Here is a 23,904-nt window from a genome sequence, read left to right as displayed (position 1 = left end):
ACGAAAGTAACTATTTTCCAGTCAGTGTCAGATACAACAAATATGGACAGCTTAAATTTTGAATTAAAAGGACAAACAGTACTTTCACATCCAAACGAAATTCAAGTAAATCATTGCTACCTCTCTCTTAAGATATAGTAACTTCTTGCTATTGTTCATGGTAGTAATTAAGTATATCTAAAGCAAAAAATATATATATGGCTCCTATGCAACACAAAAAAAAATATTATTTTTGTATGGATTAGTTTTTATGTCTATACCATTTTAAAAGATTTCAATGATAATGGTGAGTGGTGAATCTGCCATCCACCACCACCCATTCCCTAATAGGTGGGCTACTTGTTAGGGTGTAGCATGTGTATCTCATCTTCTAAATTCTCATGTGAATTTGGTAGCAAAAATGTCGAAACAAGATTTCGGCAATACGAAAAGAGGGTGGCTATCAAGCTGGAAAAGTGAATGGGTTAAGAAACAAGGAATTTTATACAAGTTCAGGCCCTCTCTATGAGAAGTAATACCATACTTCTGTCCGGGGATTGATCCGCCGAGTATGTTATTGATCGTATGATCTGGGAGAAAAGTTATATCCTAAGAGGCACCCAGACCCCTCCTTATATAGAGGGAGGAGTCCGTATTATATTCTTAACGGAATAGGCAAGTAAATTTTAAATACAATCGTAAACGACTAGGATCCCGGGTATTTCCTTGATACACAAGTTAGGAATTTAACCCGAATCCCTTAAAGATATTCTATCTACATATAGTACCCATATACCCAGTCGGATATACATGCCATGCGGGTATGGGGTATCCATAATCTCCAAAAAAACAACTAGATGATTAGAGAAAAAAAAGTGGCTAATTTGTTTGTGTATTTAAAATGTGTATAATAAGTTTTTTTTTCTAAAATTCAGTTGTAACATACCGACATTCAGCTAGTAATTCCTTAAAAAAAATTCCAACCAGCGGTGGATCCCGCTGTTAGGCGCCTGCTTCAGGATCCGCCACAATGTTGCCACTGTCAATCGCTGAAATTCCTATGAACAGTTACGGTAGGAGGTTAGGCAGTAGAGTGATCTTATCGTTGGGCTTGTTTTTTGGGACAAGTTAAAGGCTGTATGATCCCCTGTTATTCTTCAATTCCTAAAATTATTTCCTTCTTTCCTACTTGGTGTGGAATCTTGGATTTAAGGGGTGGACATTCAGTATCAGCGGAGTCTATCCTAGTTAGAGGCTGCATTTAGAGTACTATGTATAGTATCATGCGTAGTTTTCTACATTTCATACCCCTTTTATATTTCTTCCGCCCTCTTTCTTCTTTCAATACTTTTGCCCTTTTATCATATAGAATTGAATTCTCTTGGCATTTAGCGTTTGCTTTCTTCTGGGAGAATGATCTAAAGAAAATGAATGCCCGTAGCGATGATTAACCAGCGACAAAATAAATGCTCATCGTCAGCATTGGTTGATTTGGCTCCACTGCTAAATCCAACAAAATTCCCTCATTCCACACGACGGTTTTTTAGATTTACTTGGAATAACATCTAGCCATACAAATGTGCAGAGAATACTATGTCAAAAAAAAAAAAGATGAAAATGAGACAGCTAACATTTCCTTTATTGCCACGGCAGTTTTTTCTCCCTATTGCAAACCAAGTGGCTGATGGAGAAGAAATTATGAATTTTCTACGTCCGTGCATGGACAGTGAATGGCGTGTCTCTTCTGCATGACGCTCCTGGTTGAGTGTGCTTCCCTGCGACCAGATCAATGGAGTCTGGAGTTAGAATTCTATGGAGGCGATACAAGACAAATGGATCCATATGTCCCTGCTATACTACTGCTATAAATTATATATATTGCTTCATTAGGCACGCTTTTCTATCATGCTTCCTTGATTGGGGAGTTTAGTTCGAAGTGACTATTTTCATCTTAAAATATAACAACGGTTAGCTATGTATTTAATATACCTTTTTTTAATATAGAACATACTCCTTCCGTCCCAAAATATAAGCATTTTTACTATAATGACAAGTCAAACATTTTTTAATTTTAACTATTAATAATAATAAATATCAATCATATAAAATTGATGTTACTAGATTTATCATTAAACAAACTATCATAATATGCAACTATTTTTATTTAAAACAACTTACTTTTATAGATAGCATCTCGGAGACCGTGTCGGAGACCAAAATTGCTTATATTTTGGGACGGAGTGAGTATGTAGTAATTACTACATAAGTTTATTTTAACCACCACTATATACTCCTTCCATATTCGTAAAGGAAGTCGTTTAGGACAATGTTTAAGTCAAACTTTAGAAATATAAATCATGAATAACTCTCAAATTGTTGAGTTTGAAAAATATAAAAATTATATAAATAGATTTGTCTTGAAAAATACATTCATAAAAGTATACATATATCATTTTTTAATAAATATTTTTATAGAAACAAGAAGTCAAAGTTGTATTTTGGAGATCATGTCACTGTCCAAAATGACTTTCTTTACGAGTACGGAGGGAGTATAAGACATCGGTTTATGTGATCCCTTTTTATAACAATGGTGATACAACGACGATTTTGTAGTAACGGTGAAATGAGGACCGGTAGGCTTTAGATTAAGCACATACGTGGACTCTTCAGAGTACTAATAGTTAAGAGGGGTAAATGACCAAATTTGTACGTTGATTTGGACGGGTAGATCTAAGACGTTTTACCGTAGTTCTGATGTGCTTCTAAAAACAAGTTTAATAATATAGAAATAATTGACATATCGTCTACGACCAACCTAATATCCCACTCATATGATAGTTAATAATAAATATATACTACATTATTAATATCTGGTCCACCTCTCTCATATAGTTTATTATAATTCGTGTGCTTAATTTTCTTCCCTCTCATTTTCTATTTCATCCACGTAAATACAAATAATATGATATTATTACAACCTATATAACCCTTCTACATCATATTTGTATTCCTTGTAATTATTCATTATAGTGGTAATCATGTTTTCGGGCTTTTTTCTTTTTTCTGCTAGTGTTTTACACGTAAAACCATATCATATCCCAGCACATCCATGACCCCTTCACTTGGTATTGGCAACACCGGTGATGCTACTACACGGTAGAGCATCCTTCGCCGCCGTGTCAGCATCTCGCCGGCGATCTCCATTCCACCCAACCGCCAGAACACCGGCGAGGTGATGCGCTGCCGATCCCTCGCATATCTTCGGTCTTCACCGTCGCACGTATTTGCCAATGGAAATATCTAGAAAACTACAGTAAGTTTTAAGGTTCTATGAGTGAAAAACTTATATATATATATATATATATATATATATATATATATATATATATATATATATATATATATATATATATATATATATATATATATATATATATATATATATATATATATATATATATATATATATATATATATATATATATATATATATATATGTAATTATAGTATAATTAAAATAAAACTACACTATAAATGCACTCTAACTATACTCTGTACTATAATTATGATATAAATTATATAAAACGTATATTCATCTATGGTTTGTTTGGTTAGTACTGGGATTTTACGGTAACATGTGTAAAAATTTTGTTCTAGCAATTTTTTTCTCTTCATACATAAATCTCAAGATGATCCAATGATCATAAATTTAAAAGTTTTAAGGGAAAAAAAACTTGTGAAAATTTTCTAACAATTCCGTTTGCGGATACCACACATGCGCCGCGTACGTTCTGGTCGTCAGTGATCTCGAACCTGTCAATAGTCTGCACACCGAACCAAGAAACCAACCCGACACCCTGCTCGATCGTTTTGGACTTGGTCTGCGTCCACAGAAACAATAATGCGATATGCCACGCGACGCGACGCGATGCGCTGCGCGCTGCACATGGCGCCGTCGTCGTCGCCGCCATCGCTGTCTGATCGTCATCCTTGCTCCGGGGGAGAAAGAAACCGCATGATTTGGGGGGATCCGGACCGGTTCAAAGGCAGAGGCTAGGAGAGGGAGGACCGGTTCAAAGGTTTGGCCGTTCTAACGAAAAAAATTGTGCTCTGAATTTGGCAGCCAGTTGCAATCAGTATCCTAGCTGTGGTGGATTTTGAAGAGATCAAATTTGGAGCTATTGCTATACTTTAACTCCATGTGGGAAACATCTTCTGGCAACATATTCCTTGAGCTTGGCAGAAGCTCAAGGTGTCGCTCTTGTGACAGCCAAGTTCTTGTTTGGAATGGGGCAGACTTTTCCCCGTTTTCTGCAGGAACTAAACATTTACTACGGCGAGAATTCTTGGGTTTCAAATGAGCCAAGAAAGGTTTTGCTCAATGAATTCTGTTCATGGTACATAGGGCTTGTTATATAGAAACAGTTGGTTGGTAGCTAGCCAAGAACCTAGAAAACCAGCTTCTAATTTCTAGTTTGTTTTTTTGGTTTCGTAACTACAGCTTCTCAGTTACTGAACGTATTGCTTGTTTTGATGGTCAGAAATTACATGCTGCTCAGTGTTCTGCTGTGATGCTTATGTTAAACTGATCTTGCCTGACACTGCCAGCCAATCAACTAACAACGCAACGAAATTATTCATAAATTGGATAATTACTGCAAATCCACTACAATCCTAACAGGAACAAGGATTTGACCTGAATACTTTCCAACCTTGTTTGCAAATAAAAAATACTACTCCCTCCGTTTTACAATGTAAGTCATTCTAGCATTTTCTACATTCATATTGATACTAATAAATCTAGACATATACAATGTAAGTCATTCTAGCATTTTCTACATTCATATTGATGTCATTCTAGCATTTTCTACATTCATATTGATGATCTAGAGCATCAATATGAATGTAGAAAATGCTAGAATGACTTATATTGTAAAACGGAGGAAGTAACAAGTTGTCGCGTAGAAAGAGTTACTACTACTGAAGATATCTGCTTTTCACCGAACTGATGAGCCTCTGAGGCCATTGGCACTTTGGCGGAAAGAAAGCTACAATTTGGGACTTTGTTGCTCACTTCAGTCATGTCCGTCACTCTCTTTGCAGGGGCAAAGGGGAAGGCTTGAAGCTAACGTTTGGAATCACTGACCAAGTGAGTGTGTTCAGATCACTGTAATTTCACCTGCTTGTCTTCAAAAGGTCAATCTTCTTTAAGACTAAGCAGAATCTGCCTCGTGATCTTAAGCCGGAAATTTTCGGTATGCAACAGGTGACCTGTGATCTCTCCTTCTTTTCTTGTTCTTCTTTACCTCCCTCACTTTGTGTAAGTTGCATTTTTTAATTTAGTGATCAAGGTTTTTGCTATAATAGGTTAGTTCAACGCGGAATAATGACTACTAACTTTACCGATCTTTCCTACTATTGATCTGCTAAGACATGTCGGATAACGACATAGAAAACAATCATCTTTGTGGCCGGATTAGTGTAGCAACGACTAAAAACTTAGCCATGTTTACCGTGTTCGACAGAGAAGCTAAATGTGACAAGTGCATCCACTTGCTGTCAAGTGGCACGATGGATAACCAGATATAAACAACCAAGGTTCTTTCACTAGTTATGTTCCTTTTCCTACAGGGACAAATTAAGGAAATGGCTGGGAAGGCTGACCTGGTACAAGAAAAAGACAGCAAAAAGAGTAGATATTTATGTTGACTAGGAACCATGGATAGCTAAGCTTGCCTGGATTTAGCTAGGCCATGGATAATCACCATCAGACTGATTTGTCTGGCCATGATCCATAACTTGCTTTTCTTCCACACAAATCCCATTTTGGTTTTAGGTTTTGACCAGGCCCATCTAGCCCTAATTGCTTAGGTGTTCTTTATTTGCTCCGATAGTTAAATGCTTTGGGTCATTACATTGGGGTACCACTTCAACAACCCATGCATTAAGTATCTTCACTATACTGTTATGTACTCCTTGGATACAATAACTTTTAAACGATGACACAGCCTTCAAAACATATTTTGACTATAATTTTCTAATATAATATGTAAAAACACAAATAAATATTTAATTTTATCAAAATACTTATAAATACTTAATTTTATCAAAATACTTACAAAATACTTATAAATATTTAATTTTATCTTCAAAATAAATACTATAAAAGTCGTTGATAGTTTAAGTTTGAACTATTTAATTTTAAGCTTATAAAAATGATAAGAATAATAGAACCAGACAAAATAAGATACTAAGTAGTTGAGGAATCTTAAATTGCAAACATGCTTTCAAAGTCACACGGTCACGCTGTATTGATGCTCGAATTTTTTTTATGTGTATGGTCGTAGGCAGTATATATTAAGACGAAGGTTAGCTAGTCAAACAAATCAATTGGACAATCTAATCAAGTCTGCATATGCTAATTGGAAATTCATATGCCATTACTATTTGAATACCGTAAACAATTTTAGACCATATAGACCGTTTAAAGGTACACGTTTCAGTCAAATTCGACCAGAAGACCAATATGTAAAAAAAAAAAAAAGCACAATTTCCTCTACGCAAGGGACCGAGAGAGCTACTCCAATTAATAATGGCTGTGGCAATGGAATCGTGAACACATGGCTCTATATGCTAGGGTTAAAATCCCGGTATTCATAAATAAAGGCTATGTACATCTTAGTTGTTCTCGAGCATTTTTTAAAGTTAATTCTCACTAATGCATTTTCGTTTATAGCTCTCACTTGTACTTAAAAAAAGAAAACGGATTTGTATCTATTTTCAGAAATACTTAAAACGATGCTTGTGCATTTACTCTCTATATAGTTTCTTACTCTCTTCTTCCAGTATAAGAGATTTTGGTGGGATGTGACATATGCTAGTACTACGAATCTAGACAGAGAGCATATCTAGGTGGTGTTTGGATCTAGGTACTTAACTTTAGTCTCTGTATTTAGACACTAATTTAGAGTATTAAATATAGACTACTTACAAAACTAATTACATAAATGAAAGCTAATTCACGAGATAAATTTTTTAAGCCTAATTAATCCATGATTAGAGAATGTTTACTGTAGCATCACATAGGCTAATTATGGATTAATTAGGCTCAATAGATTCGTCTCGCGAATTAGTCCAAGATTATGGATGAGTTTTATTAATAGTCTACATTTAATATTTATAATTAGTGTATAAACATCCGATGTGATAGGGACTTAAAAGTTTTAGTCCCATCTAAACAGGGTCCTAGATTCACAAGACTATGATGTGTCAAATACCACCAAAATCCCTTATATTATGGGACGGAGGGAGTAATCCTTTAAGTTTTAGATAATAACACAATCTTTAAATATATATTTGGCTATATTTTTTTATAGTCTATATAATAAATAAATACATTTTAAATTTATTACAGTACTTTACAAGATAAATCCACGTGTATTTTTTTAGCTTTTTAATAAATTAAATAATTTTAAAGTTATCAATAGTTAATGTTAAAAAAGTATGACCTCAACCTTATCTAAAACATTAAAAATTAGAATTATAAAACCGGAAGAAGTTCTTTACTACCAGTAGTATTTATGAAAATTCTTATAGTAGAATATCTAAATTAAGGTAGTATTGAATGCACTAAAAAAAGATCTGATAGTGGCCCATAATAAATAAAATGGCACATGACTACACTAACTACTACTCCTAAGTCCTAACCATTGTTAACCTCTTAACTGCGTACACACGCTTTGACGGCGACACGCGCGTGTTATCCCGCGCCGCCCCCGCCGTGCGTGCGCTTGCGCGTTGCCGTTCGCCCCATCGCGCGTGCGACCTCAGCTCAGGCTGCTCAGCTCCCTGCTCCCCTGCCCGCCTCCTGCTGTTCCTGCGCTGCAGCTCAGCTCGGTGGAGTGGCGGTAGGCAGAGGCAGAGGCAGGCGCCGCGCTGCTGCTGCTGCTACTACTCCCCGTTCCGTTTCCGCTCCACCCACCCCGCCGCGGCGTCCTCCCCAAATCTGCCTCCTCGCGAGGACGGGGATTCCCCCGATTCGCCGCCCGCGACTGATTCCCGGTGGGCATATCCCCCCTCGTGTTTCCCGATTCGCGCGGGAAAGGCTCGCTGGGGGGGATCGCGCTTGCGGCGCGGGGCCGTTTGTTTTTCCGGCTGATTCGGTTGATGGTGGATTGGATTGGTGGGATGGGACTGGGAGGCGGCGGCGGCGGCGAGGAGATCGGAGCTGGTTGGGGTGTTCGGGTGCATGTGAGTGTGAGGTGAGACTTGAGAGCTACTGGGGTGAGGTTTGGGGGATTAGGGTTTGGGTTTCGCGAGGAGGGGGCGGGAGGAATGGGGGGCCTTTGCTCGAAGGGATCGGCGGTGGACAAGTCGCCCAGCGACACCACGCTCGGTCCCGACCGGGTGGTCCGTGGCCATGAGCGTGGCGGCGCTGGCGTTGGCGTGGGGAAGGAGGAGAGGAAGACGGTTGCGAGGGAGGCTGCTGCCAAGAGGATCCAGGAGCAGCAGCAGCAGCAACGGCAGCAGCCTGCATCGGTCCAGGAAGCCCCGGCTTCTAGAGCGCCCATTGATGCCAGGGAGTTGCCATGGGATGGCGTGCCGAACTTGGCACGGTTGCCGTCGCAGAAATCCGGGATGGGTGTGGCGAAAGCCAGCGCCGCCAAGGCAAGTGGTCTGCTCGTGCTCTTCGTACTCCCTTCTTCCCGTTGAATTTGGGCGCAATGCGGCTTAAAATCATCATATGCCATTTCATTTGTTCGAAAAATGATATGCTGTTTTCAGTTCTGTTTATATATCAATGCATTGCCTTCTTGTTTGCTGCTGCCGAGCCAGCACGGTGCACTAAGAGTCTAAGACCTTACTAATGTTTAAGGATACCCTTGACTAGCATCCTTGTGGAGATCCTAAGTTTGCTGCTTCACTTTGAATGATTGACAACAAGGGATGTGGTTCCTATTGCTGAATGGCATATTAATACCCAGTACTCTTTATTTTAGTGAACTTAATATTTGTCAGTGAATGACTTTCCTTTATGAAGCATTTCTAATTGAGGGAATGCTTTACATCCGTCGGTGAAATCTGATGCTGCATTGACCTTTGAGCCTTTAATTAGACGAACTTGACAGGTGGGTGCAATCTAGTACATAAATTTGCGAAACACTCATTTTGGCGCACAAACTTGTATGTGTGTGAGGACCAAGGCCAAATGCCACATTGTGGCTAATTTTGCTAAGTTGGACGCTGATTCGGATGTCACACACTTGTGAGAAGGACGTGCAACAATATTCGCAAAATAACCTCTTATTTGGTTTCTATTTTATTCGTCCCTTTGTTTATATCCCCTACACCCTTCCTCTTTTTTTAATATGTCTTTCATTTTACAAGTAGCATGCTTATTTTATATTTGAGAGCACATGCATGTCTACATGGCGTTTTTTCTCAAGTGCGTGCCTATGAGGCATCCTAATCAGCATTCAACTTAGTAAGAATAGCCATAGTGAATCGTTTTGGCCTTGGTTCGCATACACTAGACAAGTTCATGCACCAGAATCGCTTTGTAAGTTCACGTACTAGATTGCATCCACCTTGCAAGTTCATAAACCTCCAACACAATTTTTAATGCTGCCTGTTTTGCGTTTTTCTTCTATCGATGATCATGCGCAAGCTTGGTGTGATTATTTACATTGTTTAGTCATTTTTACAGAGGAAAGTATTTTTTATTGATTGCTAGGGACTCTAGGTTAATCTAAATATGCACTTATTACTGTTTATAACTGCCCATGTGCTGCAAATGATTCAGTACTCCAATGGCTGTTAACTGATGCACCTAACCTACCACAAAAGGAAAACTAGAAGTTTGGAGATTCTTTATGGAGATTCTTTATCTTGGGCATTACATCAATAACTAATATCCTCAACCGTTTGCTCTCATCACACATTCAATCACTCCATAAATTTTGATCTGAGCGACTCTAATCCATGATTAAATTTTGATATGAGCGGTTCTAATCCATGAGACAAATTGCTGGGCGACACCTAAAAGTGATGTAAAATCTTTAGTTCTGTATGATTTTGTATCGTTGCTAAAGGCTGAAGCGATTTCTTCAGCTCCACAGTGTTTATCGATGTTTGCAATATTTCAGAATGTTGTTTCTGTGAGAACATAGGTCATTTTTAATGTTTGCTTGCCATGTTGAAACAGGTTTCAGAAGTAAGCTCAATTTTGGGGAGGGCTAGTACTGTTGGGCTTGGGAAAGCAGTGGAAGTGCTAGACACACTTGGTAGTAGCATGGCAAATTTGAATATAAATAGTGGATTTGGATCAGGAACTACAACAAAGGGCAACAAAATATCTATTTTAGCATTTGAGGTTGCCAATACAATAGTCAAAGGTTGCAATTTGATGCGGGCTCTTTCAAAAGAGAGCATAAAGCATTTAAAAGAAGTAGTTCTTCATTCAGAAGGTGTTCAGAATCTTATATCGAAAGATATGGATGAATTACTAAAGATATATGCTGCTGACAAAAGGTTAGCATTGATCTCACTGCTTCTGCAAATTATAAACATGTGACTGCACATTCTATTCATTTGCTAGAAATATGTATACATGATGGTATATCAACAATATCGTATTGTGCTTAAAGATGTACTATTTTCTTCTATTGAAGTTTTGGTTATTTCTGACAGGGAAGAGTTGAAAGTGTTTTCTACAGAAGTTGTTCGCTTTGGAAACCGCTGCAAGGATCCTCAGTGGCATAACTTGGATCGCTACTTTGACAAGTTTGATTCGTTTTTCACCCCTATGTTTTATAAAGCAATGATATAGGGAGTATTAAGTTAGTGCTTTGCTGCATCAAAATATTTCAGGTTTGCATCAGAACGGACACCTCAGCATCACTTGAAAGAAGAGGCAGAATCAGTGATGCAACAATTGGTGACTTGTGTTCAGTGCACAGCTGTAAGTAATGATTATCTGTCTTGTCAACATTGCCTTGTAATGCTGTTTATCCACTAGGTCTGTAATTTTTATTTACCATACTATAGCGAGACAAAGGCTGAATCTTTTCTTATTCTAACAAGAGGACTGGAGAGTTATTTTTTTGATCATGGACTAGAGAGTTATTGAGACTCTTCCTGCTGCATTTCCTAATCAATTTTTTCTTATGTCTCAATGTTTTGCGCAGTGAAGTATATATGACACTGATATTCACCCGCTAGTCACTATGAATTATATACTGTTAACTGCATCTTACTATCAATCTGCTGGCATTTATCAGTTTTCTTCTTTTGCATGTCTTGTTGAAATTACAAATTTCAATTTTTTTTTCAGGAACTATACCATGAAATGCATGCACTGGATAGATTTGAACAAGATTATCAGCGCAAACAGCAGGAAGAGGATGGTTCAAGTGTACACCAAAGAGGTTAGTGTGTTTGCATGATAATATATAAGAATGACCTGTAAGAGCCGTATGTGAAACTCCTCGGTTGGCCGAAAAACAGTTTTCTTCAAAGGTGGATGCTGCTTCTGGTTCTTTTTCAGGTCATCTGAAACACTAGATTGAATGTAATATCAAATTCTATTTCCATCATCAAGATTGCTGTTATAGCTTAGACAGTTAAAAAAAACTTGACTGGGGGAATGCCCCCCCCCCCCCCCCACACACACACCTTTTCATTAAGAAGAAGAAGCTTCAACCAAACTGGCTAAGAAAAACCACAAACCCTGGCCCCCCACACGCGGACTCGCCCCTATGGATCGGTCCTTAACCCGTGCTTTGAGGCCTCTGCCTCCTACACGAGGGCCTGCCCTCCATAGGTCGATTCTTAACACATGTTTTTACGAGGGGCCAACGAGTGACTTTTTTTAACTAGGCCTGAAATTCGCTCCCGTGGGGAGTCAAACCCAGGACCTAGAGCTGCTACTTGAGCCTTGTAACCACTAGGCTACATGCCCTTTCGCTTAGCTTAGACAGTTCAATGCATGATAGCAAGTCTAGTTTTCTTTCTTATGTTATTCATCTACGTTGTACTTTTGACAGTCCACTGCTTCTAAAACTATGACTGTCCACTGCAGCTGTTCACCAATGGAGAATATGAACTGTGAATAGGAAGAACCCCTAGACTATGAGCCTATGAAGTTCCAACTTCCATTTCACTTATCTTTATGTTTCAAAATGAAGCACAAATCTACTTCTCCTCCTCCTTACCGCTGCTATCTTAACTTTTAGCATTGACTAGATTTTGAAAGCACTTGATTCACAAGTAGAGCATTTTTCACTATTTTGTTTACTTCATCTGATTAGATGCTTAATGTTATATTTTCATTTACAGGTGAAAACCTGAACATACTAAAGCAGGAAGTGAAAAGCCAACGCAAGCATGTTAAAAGCTTGCAGAAAAAGTCTCTCTGGTCGAAGAATTTGGAAGAGGTTGGTCATTGGTTTTATTATAGTTCTTGCTATGAGCAACATATAGCTATATGGAAGCATGCTCACATTGTCAATTGTGAAGTTCCACTCATTGATTGTCCAATTGAACTAGAATTCGTTTTGTGCAATCCTGTTCGTCTAATTTGAAAAAAAAACATTTATTTTTCCTAGGTCATGGAAAAGCTCGTAGACATTGTGCATTTCTTACATTTGGAGATCCATAATGCCTTTGGGCGCTCAGGTATTAGGCTTCATGACTGCTATTTACTATTAAAATTATCATCATATCTATTGTTTCTATGCCTCCCTTAGCAATATGATCTGCTAACAGTTTTCCATGAAATTGTTTCCTTTTACACAAATTGAGCTGATGGTCTGTTTCCATTTCCTTATTTATTTAAGTCTTGAGATTAAGTGTGAGCTACCTAATTCAATAATACATCCTTTAATATTACAATAAGTATCAGGTCCTTCAGATCGTACTCCCAAGTGTCACCTCATTTAGTCATGTCTGGGTTTTCAGTAACTGTCATCGGAATTTGCTAGGCGCCTAGGCTGTATTGTATTATTTGATCAGCTATTTACTTCACGCAGCTGTTTTCAACAATGCAATGCCTTGGTTGTCATCACTTTTGCTATATTCCTCTCTCATATAACCCAGTCCAGAACCATAAATGCCTACCTGATTCCTCGTATATTTGTCAGAGAAAGAAAGCACAGATCTTACCCTGCTGAAACATTGTTGATCATCAATATTACATGGGCCATAAATCAATGTGAACAAAACCCATATGTTAGTCTACCATTTTTTACTTGATAGAAGCTGGTGATTGAAATTGCTTATTAATCGCTATGTGCTGATGTGTTGCGACCAGAGTTTGTGTTTTTTATCAGGACACATTGTGTGACTTTCCTGAGTATATGTGAGTTTTTGATAATACATATAAGTTGGGTGGGTGAGAAATCAGGAAACAAAGTGAGGATAAAGGCCTCACACGCTGCGGTGGGATGTAAAAGTAGAACCAAGTCACCAACCATCACCACCACAATCTTAAATATTTTAAGAGTAATAATGTCTCATTGTGAGCCAACTAATTTATGCACATGAATACACAATGGGTTAGCAGTTTATATACATGCTATGTGACATCATTGATACACTGAAGTGTGAGTGACATGGTATATCTTGATTGGAAATCCAACTTCTCTTTTAGCTACAGTTGTGTTGTCTGCCAACGGGGCTGACAATTGACAATTTAGTATATATGTGTGACGTTGTTTAATCTCTTTTCTATAATTAGGTAATGAAAATATAATAAAATGGAAGATCTACATATTATTGTACCGTGTTGAATAAATTCATCATTAACTATTTTTTTCTCAATTTATAGACAATGAAGAATCACAAGAACCTACCAAACGACGTAATAGATTGGGTCCAGCAGGCCTTGCACTGCATTACGCCAATATCATCAGTCAGATCGATACTCTTGTAAGCTCAGTCTCAACTGGACATCCTGTTAGTTTCTTTTTGTCTGTGGAGAAACTTATTGGTCGTTTTTTTATCAGCTAACAGCCCTCGTGCATTGTATTCATGTCACTTCTGTGAAAGTATCAGGACTTAAGACCTGAATTGATGTCGCACGCATGTGCAGTGTTGATCTAGCTGCTTACGAACAATCCAACTTGATAGTCTTTTCTGGTAGTCTGATAAGGGCGTTAATTGGCAGGTTTCTCGATCTAGTTCTATTCCTCCAAACACAAGAGATGCATTATACCAAAGTTTGCCACCGACTGTAAAATCGTCCTTGCGTTCTAAGGTGAATTCATTTGTGGTCAATGAAGAGGTATGCAAAATAGCACACAACATATGCTCTATTAAGGTCAACATCATGCTATGACTATTACATATAACTGAAATTGATTTAATCTTGTACTAAATCGATGCAGGTTACTGCTGCTCAAATCAAGGCTGAAATGGAGAAGACTTTGCGGTGGCTTGTCCCAATTGCAAATAACACCACCAAGTATTATAAGCTATCTTAATAGAACTCAATCATATATATGAGCTTTGTTTTGTGTGTTCCTGAATCTGATAATTTAAATAATACAGGGCTCACCATGGTTTTGGTTGGGTTGGAGAGTGGGCAAATACAGGGTTGGTATCCAACTTCATCCAGTTGCAACATATAAAGTGGCTAAAACTAAGAGTTTTGATGCATGATGTTTATTATCTGATGCAGGTCAGAAGTGAACTGCAAACCAACAGGACAAATGGACCTGACCCGAATTGAGACACTGTACCATGCTGACAAAGAAAAGACCGAAACACATATCCTCGAGCTTGTTGCATGGCTTCATCATCTTATTAGTCGATCTAAATCCGCTAATGGCGAGCGGTCTCCCATCAAATCTCCTGTTCGATCGCCTACACAAAGGGGCCATACAATCACATTATCTCCAAACAAAGCCAGCAGCAATTCATCACCTCTTCTTACCCAAGAAGATCAAGATATGCTAAGGGATGTCAAGTACAGGAAATTCATCCCTGGTATAAGCAAAAGCCAAGAGTTCGAGACTAAGTCCAGACATAGCAAGCAAAGCAGGTTGAGCAAAAGTAATAGTCACTCACCAAGCAGTGGCAACATGAAAGAGTTGCTATCAATCAGGAGGATGCTTCCTGTCATCGACTTTGAGATCGATAGGACAAAAGCTATGGACTTAATTGATAGAGTCGATAATCTAAAAAGTACAGTAAGGACTTAGAATTAATTGGTGCCAAAGCTGAAAGTTGCGCTGCGAAATATGATCTTGAAAATACTGGGTGCCCGAAGGAAACAAAAAGTCTGCTGGAATTGGCATGTGCAAGGCTGCAAGCAGCCAAAGGCGTGTCATTGTGTTCTCGAGACGAACTGGCCGTTGGGTGCCATTTGGGAATCACCAGGAAGGGATGAGATAGATGATCATATTCTGATGGCTAGCTATGTATGATAGGATCGAGTGAAAGGGGGAGATCTATTGTAAAAAGAAATTCTTTGTGTTTGTTAGCTCTTGTACAAGAAATGCAAGTTTTGAAGAAGGGGGGGAAAGGAGAAAGGGTTATCGATATATCAAAAAGCCTCAACGTGTTTCCCAAATGCAACAATTGACGAGCATCGCAGCATTTGGTGTTTTAGGGCTTATTAACTACTAAGGCATGTTTAGTTTGCTAACATTTTTAACCTTGCAAAATTTAATGATGCAACAAACTAAACATGCTCTAGACATACATAATGTACCAAAGTTTGGTAACTTCACAAGTAAACGTATCAAAACACACCAAAAAAAATGTTGTAACTTTAAATCAAGCATGCTATTACACCTCTATCCTTAAAAATATTTTTTTCATGATTACATGGAAAATGTACACGCACAACACATCGCAATCCTACACCTGATAACACATCCACCCTAATATTTTCTTTGTCCCACGTAATGGGTAAGCAGTTGGTTGATGGCCAACTTATAAGAATTTTCTGACATGTACTCAATTTCTAGGTTTTATAACTAACTTTTTAGAATCTGAATGAAAAGCTAGATTTATTTAGAGAGCTTTTAGTTTTGAGAAAAGTTGTAGCTACAAAAACTAGACCAGAAGCTTTCCACACAGATCCAATACCTCCTCCGTCACCCAAAGACATCACTTCTAGGAAATCTAGGACTAATTAGTTGTGGGAAGAAATGACTACATCACCGTGCATTTAATTACTTTCTGTACTTCAATTAAATGTGCATACATTAGCTTCGTTGGTAATCCGGTTGATTTCGGACTAATTAGTTGTGCATTTAATTAAATCTAGAACTAATCCGGTTGATTTCGGCATTACACCAAATGGTTCCCTTTTTTTAAAAAAAATGTCGAATTATGTAAATTTTGACTAATGTTTAGTCGAAGTGCAAGTAAATCAATTACGGAAAAACTACATCATTAAATAAATTCTTATGCCAAAGTGTTTTCCACGTAATATTACATAGTTTATAACTGTTGTTGGTATTTGATAACATAATATTATAAAAGAATTGTGAAGTAAGCGTAACTTAACTGGTTAAATTCTTTACGGTGAAACCTGTCCACCGGGATTAAAGTCCTAAACTTGGTACGTGTGCTTGTATTTCTTTCAATAATAGACGATATACCCATCAATAACGAGACATTTATTGTCTTCATTAATCTCAAGATATGCCAGCCTAATTTTTAAGTTGTAATGACTTCATTAATTTTAAGATATGTCGGTCTAATTTTCCAGAGATAGTCATATTATAATTTTGTTTTGAACGAATAGTAGTCATATTATAATAGGATGTGCGCTTATAGAGTTGAGTGTGCTCATTTTAAGAGCCCCTGTTTGTCGAAAAAATATTCTACAAGCATTGATCAAAAATTATTTCTTTTCTTATAGAAAATAAAATACACCCTAAAAATCAGACTTCCTAAGAAAAAAAAAATCAGATTCGTCTTTTTTATCCCGTCCCGTCCGCGTCCGGCTCCGACCGATCGATGGCGATGCAACCACAGGAAGCGACCATCCACTGACTCCGAGGGAATTCGCGGGCCCACCAAACCGCTAGGCCATTAGCCAAAGCATCCAAACGCCCGAGAAAAAACCGCGGCGATCGGCGGCGGCGGCGGCGGCGGCGAGGGGTACGGCTACGGCGGCGATGGACGCGTCGAGCGAGCTGCAGTGCGTGGGGAGGCTGGAGGTCGCCGCGCCGCCGCCGGCGCGCTACCTCCGGGTGGGCTCCCTCCCCGTCCCCACCGACTCCCCCGCCTCGCTCCCCGCCCTCCTCCCATCCTCGTCCCCGTGAGCTCTCTCTCTCTCTCTCTCTCTCTCTCTCTCTCTCTCTCTCTCTCTCTCTCTCTCTCCCTGAACTTCGGTTCGGAGTGCGTTCCCGCGCGATTGATGATGTGATGCGTCGAGTTGTTCAGCAATGCGTTCGCGATTTGTTGAGTTTCTGGTGTAGCTGTTCCTGATCGAGTCGCAGGGTTATAAGAGTTTGGGATTTTGCTAGGATTTTAACGGTTGGGAGCGGGGAATTCGAGCTAGAATACCATTGGAGCGAGCGCTTCTGTGTGGTGGAATTAGAATTGTTTGTGATTGTGATTCGTTAGGGGTGACTAAGGAGAGGAAGTGGGGTTTAGCTGAGATTTGGAGACAAGGACTCAGTCTCTTTGTTCGATTTGTTGATTGGTATGAGAGATTGTTGATGGATTGATTAGGGGGAAGCGAATGGCAAGGCAGTTGTGCTGCTGTAAGCAAATATTGGCATTATTATGTATCTGAATTCAGTGGCTACAACTTATAGCCGAGCAGAACATAGATATTTCTGTCCGGACCTCGAATGCTGATGGTTATTAAAATGCTGCTTAGCCTTTTTTTTTCCTCCTAATGCATGTGTATTATTTAAATGTTTAGTTATTATCATTTTGAGATATTACTGTATAAGAGAACATAGTCGTTATAAAATGGGATTTATCGAGTTTGCTGATACTTGATTAAGGAGAAGTGATGTTTTGATTTTTCTCTTGTCACAAATAATGTAGAACTGGAGCTCCAAGGTATCAAATGTTGCCATTGGAGACTGATCTCAACACACTCCCGATGATACCAAATATTCCAGAAAAGGTTTTCCCGATGGACGCAAAGAGTACTGAAGGTGATCTCTTCTTGAGGCTTGATCATTATAGTTTGATTCACAAAAGAAATGGCAGGCTTCTTAAGAGCTTCTACCATAGGGAAAACATAGATAATATTACATCTTGTAGGTGCAAGTAAATTTTACCATACATGCCACTCTTACTATCAGGATTCCTACTGTATCCAAGTTTTCATGGTTGCATCTTGTATGTGTAGATTATATTTGGTATTTTAAATAGCTTTATTTATGCAATCTAGATGAGAAGGCCAGCTAAATTTATATTCCAAATTTTTTTCTTCGGCTGCAATAGAAGACTTCATATCTCCTGATGCATCCATTAGTATTAACAAATGGATAGTCAGAGGAAGCTAAAATAATGGAAATGCGATACCTTGGTTTTCTATTCTATCGTCACACATGCACAAGCTGTTGTTGCAGCTGCAAGACCACATGTGGCTATAAGTCTGTTTGAGCTATGTAATAGTCACAGTTGGTTATATCTGCTGGGCATGCCAATGTATTTCTAATTGTTATTTTTGTTCATATTATTCAGGATCACGATATGGAAGTGGACTTGCCAACCAAAACTTATCAAGGAAGTGTGAAGCACTGGCTGTGTCAGGCCTAGCTGAATATGGTGATGAAATAGATGTGGTTGCTCCAACTGATATCCTAAAGCAGATTTTCAAAATACCATACTCCAAGGCACAAGTATCTATTGCTGTTAACCGTATTGGAGATACACTTATTCTAAACACAGGGTAAATTGGCCGTTTCATTGTTGCAACTAGCTACCATGCTCTATGTACTTCATACTAATGCAATGTACGTGTTGCAGTCCTGATGTTGATGAAGGTGAAAAGATATTCAGGAGACAAAGCAACCACCCCAAAGGATCTGATCCTTCAATGTTTCTTAATTTTGCAATGCATTCAGTGAGAGCAGAAGCTTGTGATTGCCCACCAAGTCATCAACCATCAAAGGAGAAGCAAACGGCATCCGCTATCTTGCGTGGACCATTTGGCCAAAGGGAGGGTCCATTGGATTCGCCATCGTCATCTAGTTTTAGCACTTCACCTTATCTGGACCAGAATATCAGTAAAAGTAGAAAAACATCACATGGTGCTCGTGAAAGCCTGTACTGGGGTGCAAGGGAAAATAAGCAGAAAGTTAAAGGGTCTGACCCTGTTAAGAAAACCACTCATGTTGGTGACAAACCCAGATGCGACGTGCAAGAATCCGAGAAAAGTAGGAGGGTGGGAAACAATGGATTTCGGAAGGTTTGCTTTTGGCAGTTTCATAATTTCCATATGCTTTTGGGTAGCGACTTGCTTATATTTAGCAATGAGAAATATATGGCGGTCAGCTTACACCTCTGGGATGTTTCGAGACAGGTATGTTTTATTCTATTGAATATGGCTTCACAATTTCATTTTTTACTCTTTCTGTTGACAAATGTGTTTCATAGGTTACTCCACTGAACTGGCTTGAAGCTTGGCTAGATAATATAATGGCAAGTGTGCCAGAATTGGCTATATGTTATCATCAAAATGGTGTTGTGCAAGGTTATGAGCTCTTGAAAAATGATGATATTTTTCTACTTAAGGGTGTATCTGATGATGGTACACCTGCATTTCATCCACAAGTTGTCCAGCAAAATGGCCTTGCTGTCCTGAGGTTCCTGCAAGATAACTGTAAGCAAGACCCTGGTGCATATTGGGTATGGCTTCTAAGTTTATTCGTTCTAATTATCACATGCTAGTACTTAACCTTTAGTTTCTTATATTATATTATTTGTGCGACTTGGGTATATTTTAGACACAACTCCGACCTCAGTTTTTGCAATAATTTTATTATGCTAGTTCTTGTGCTTTATTCATTTATATACTGAAGTTGTGTGTTCTCAGTTGTACAAGGGTGCTGAAGAGGATGTTATACAGCTGTATGATCTGTCTATCTTACCTCAAAATCATACTGCTGGTGATCATAGATCTACTTGTGGTCCTATGTCTTCTTTAATGAAGAAGGGTAGAAAGGAGTCGTTGTTCTCTTTGGGCACACTCTTGTACCGTGTTGCTCACAGGATGTCTTTATCAAAGGTACTAGCGAAATGTCTCTTTTCTTTGCTTCATGGAGCTTTACTGATCGTTAGTATGTATATGCTTTGCAGGTGCCTAGTAATAGAGCAAAATGTGCGAAGTTCTTCAAAAAATGTTTGGACTTTCTCAGCGAACAGGATCACTTGGTATTTTTATTTATCATGTCATTATTTATCAGTTTACAGTTTTTCTTGTAGCGCTAGAAATCTTCTCAAGATTTTCTATTTGATCCTTTAGGTTGTCCGGGCGTATGCTCATGAACAGTTTGCAAGGCTCATCCTTAGGTGTTACGAGGAGTTGGAATTGACATCTGAATCATTTTTGCTTGAATCTGAAGTTACTCTTACTGACTTGGATGAGTCTCCAGACCTGAGCCTTGAGAATTTACCATCGAAGCAAAATGAAGTGCTGACAGAGATTAGCGAGGAACCAGCAACCTTAGATGGAATGTTGGAATGTTCACGGTCAGGATCTTCTCAAGCGTCAAATAGTTTAGTGGATCCGGGTCATGTTGACATTAGTCCTGTATCTTCAGCTACAAAAGGAGATGTTACTGTGGATAGCTTGGTAATGTGTCAGTCTGGAACTCAGGTATCAAGGACAATTGCTGATGCAATATCCTCCAAGTTGGCAGCTATACACCATGTATCACAAGCTATCAAATCCCTTCGATGGAACCGACAGCTCCAGAATACACAAGATGATTGCGTTGGCAATGCAGATACCATTTGGGAGAAACCTGTTGACTTCTCTTTATGCCGATGTGGTGACATTGACTGTATTGAAGTTTGCGACATTAGAGAGTGGCTACCAAAATCGAAAATGGATCACAAATTATGGAAACTTGTTCTTTTGCTAGGTGAATCTTATCTGGCACTAGGAGAGGCATACAAGAATGACGGGCAGCTTCGTCGCACTCTTAAAGTTGTGGAATTGGCTTGTCTAGTTTATGGGTCTATGCCTAAAAATCTCGAGGGTGAGCAATTCATCTCATCCATGTCCAATAGTTCGTTGAGTGTTGAAGATGGTGATCTAAAGGCAAATCTTGTTTTGGATGAAGCAGACTATTTCAAAAATGCTAAATGTTTCAATTATGATGTTTCTGCTGGGCAGTTGCCTCCAAACTATTTATTTTGGGTTAAGGCGTGGATGCTTGTAGGGGATGTCTATGCAGAATATCACAGATTGAGAGGTCAACAAGCACCAGTGTTGCCTGAACAAAAGCCTGATGGTGAAGTTAGAATGTCAAATGAAGTTGCAATGGAGGTCAAACGTCTTAAGAGAAAACTGGGAAAGGATAAGCAGAATTGTGGCACATGTTCACTGATAAATTGTAGCTGCCAAAGTGATAGGGCAAATAGTGGCAGCAGTGCAAGCAGCAGTAGTTCTGAGGCCTCTACACTATATGGAAGAAAGAAAAACAAAAAATCATCTGGCAGGAACTTCCATTCACAGTCTAGAGAAACTAAAGAGAATCCCAGCACCCAGGACTCTATGGGAGATTCTGAAAAAAGGTCTGTATCGAATGTTGAAATTGATACTAATAATTACACCATGGAAAATCAATCAAGAAATAATGATGGGGATCCTGATAAATCTAAAGAAGATGTTTCCAGTGTGAGGGTTGGTGGTATCTTTAAGTTCCTTGGAGGACCTGAACCAGGAGATGTTGAATACAATTTGCATTCTGCTATTCATTGCTACGATGCAGCCAAGGGAGTCATTTTTGCATTTCCAGTGCCCTTGGCTGAAAAATCCACCATTCTTAAGAAAAGAGGCTGGGCATTCAATGAACTGGGCTGCCATAGGCTTGAAAGTAGAAATCTGGGTAATGCTGAAATTGCTTTTGCTGATGCTATTAAAGCATTTCAAGAGGTTGCTGACCACACTAATGTTATATTAATCAACTGTAACTTAGGTCATGGTAGAAGAGCTTTAGCAGAGCAATTTGTGTCAAGGATAGATGAATTTCAGAAGTATGATTTTCCTCAAGATGCATATATGCAATCCTTTAAGTCTGCTAAGTCGGAATATTTTCAAGCTATAAACTATTACACAGCAGCTAAGAGGCAACTAACATATGCTGACAATGAGGTTGATAAAGTACTTTACAATGAGGTTTACACTCAGTATGCCCATACACACCTGAGGCTTGGAATGCTTTTGGCAAGGGAAAGCTTCTTAACTGACAGTTATGAAGGTGGATTTGTTGATGAATCATCTAATAGAACAGTTCTTGAGATTTCAGCAAGTGATGCTTTCAGAGAGGCTTTGTCTACATATGAATCTCTTGGTGAACATCGCAAGCAGGAAGCCGCTTTTGGCCACTTTCAGCTTGCTTGTTATCAGAGGGATCTATGCTTAAGGTTCCTCGATTTAATTGACAAGGAGGTCAAACAGAAGAATGAGGATAAATATCGTCAGAAAGCTAAGTGGTATGGTTCTTTAGCAGAAAAGAACTGGCAGAGAGCTTTAGAATTTTATGGTCCAAAGACACATTCTACCATGTTCTTAAACATCCTTATGGCACAATCTGCCCTTTCCGTTAACCTCTCTGATTCGTTCCACTCAAGTGTGGTATGTTCCTTGCCATCTCGAACGATCCCATCTGCTCTTTGTGCTAGATTTTATTTCCATTATTATTCTTTCTAGCATCATGGGAGTGCATAACCTGTTACATTTGGTTAGAACAGAGCAGCGCTGTCTGCTTAGCATAATTTTAGTAAATTGTACTACTATGATTAGTGTCATAATGTGTCGTGGCTGTCATGGCAGAGTAGTTCTGCTGAGTAGTTTCTGACAAGTGACAAGTAGGTGGAAAAGGAAGCATTTATACTGTTGCACAAATTGCAATATGTCAATGCACTATGGCTACTAACACAGACTAATCATATAATAACCAATAGTTAGGAAGTGTAGCTTGAGTTCTGAGTTAGCCTCTGTGCCTTTGCTGCTACCGTGTTGTTGTTCCCCAGTATAGAATGCCTTCTTCGGGCATACCAAAAGATGCAAATGTTCTGTTTTCGCTTTCATAAACATTTTGGGTCTCTTCTTCAGATGCTTGAAAATGCATTGGTGCACTTGCTGGACGGTCGCCATGTGGTTGAAGCAAATGATGAGTATTCAAACGACTTGGATCTGGACATAAAACCGAAATTCTGGAGCCAGCTGCAGCGCCTGCTGAAGAGCATGTTGGCAGCTGCTCGACCGGCAGCTTCTGTCGGCCAGGCCAACGCCAGCAACAGCAGAGGAGACACCGCCAAACTAAAAGAGATGTATCGTCTGTCGCTCAAATCAACCTCTCTGGGCCAGCTGCACGCGTTGCACAAGATTTGGGTCTCCTAACACATCTCTGTTGTACAAACATAGACATCAGATTGCTCTACAAACGAGTGTTGTACATGTTGATTACATCGTCATCAGCATCTTTGAGCTTGTAACTTATGCTGTCTTTTATGTTTTTATCCATTTGTTATTTATTTTTTAAAATCTCTGGGATGACTTACATGCTGATTGTAAATTTGCAATTGTAGTAATAGTTGTGGAATGTGTTGTAACTTACAAATACCATCGGCTTGCATTGTAACTTTACAACGTGGAGTTGTACTGCTGCCTTTGAAATGAAATGCTCGTTTTCTTCAGAATGTACCACACCATGTTCCCATAGAGCCCGACAAGCATAAAAAAAAGTTTGCCATCATGATGCTGCAAAAGTT

General features: G+C 39.0%; 2 protein-coding genes across 2 annotated transcripts; both read left to right on the top strand.

Moving 5' to 3' along the window:
- Nucleotides 1-7,771: 7,771 nt before the first annotated feature.
- LOC4324768 (protein PSK SIMULATOR 1) lies at nt 7,772-15,521 on the top strand. Its single transcript, XM_015795678.3, has 12 exons — nt 7,772-8,646; nt 10,184-10,509; nt 10,669-10,761; nt 10,849-10,939; nt 11,312-11,405; nt 12,316-12,413; nt 12,585-12,654; nt 13,805-13,905; nt 14,144-14,260; nt 14,364-14,440; nt 14,527-14,571; nt 14,657-15,521. The coding sequence occupies exons 1-12, from the start codon at nt 8,314-8,316 to the stop codon at nt 15,177-15,179; spliced, it is 1,968 nt and encodes a 655-aa protein (XP_015651164.1). The 5' UTR covers nt 7,772-8,313; the 3' UTR covers nt 15,180-15,521.
- Nucleotides 15,522-17,000: 1,479 nt separating this feature from the next.
- Nucleotides 17,001-23,839, top strand: LOC4324767 (uncharacterized). The gene is made up of 9 exons (XM_015795670.3): nt 17,001-17,254; nt 17,995-18,107; nt 18,643-18,850; nt 18,928-19,483; nt 19,558-19,809; nt 19,997-20,188; nt 20,260-20,334; nt 20,426-22,765; nt 23,246-23,839. The coding sequence occupies exons 1-9, from the start codon at nt 17,112-17,114 to the stop codon at nt 23,531-23,533; spliced, it is 4,167 nt and encodes a 1,388-aa protein (XP_015651156.1). The 5' UTR covers nt 17,001-17,111; the 3' UTR covers nt 23,534-23,839.
- The last annotated feature ends 65 nt before the right edge of the window (nt 23,840-23,904 follow it).

This window comes from Oryza sativa, chromosome 1 (assembly GCF_034140825.1).
Source record: "Oryza sativa Japonica Group chromosome 1, ASM3414082v1".
NCBI classification, from domain to species: Eukaryota; Viridiplantae; Streptophyta; class Magnoliopsida; order Poales; family Poaceae; genus Oryza; species Oryza sativa.
This window is presented reverse-complemented; position numbering and strand designations above follow the sequence as displayed.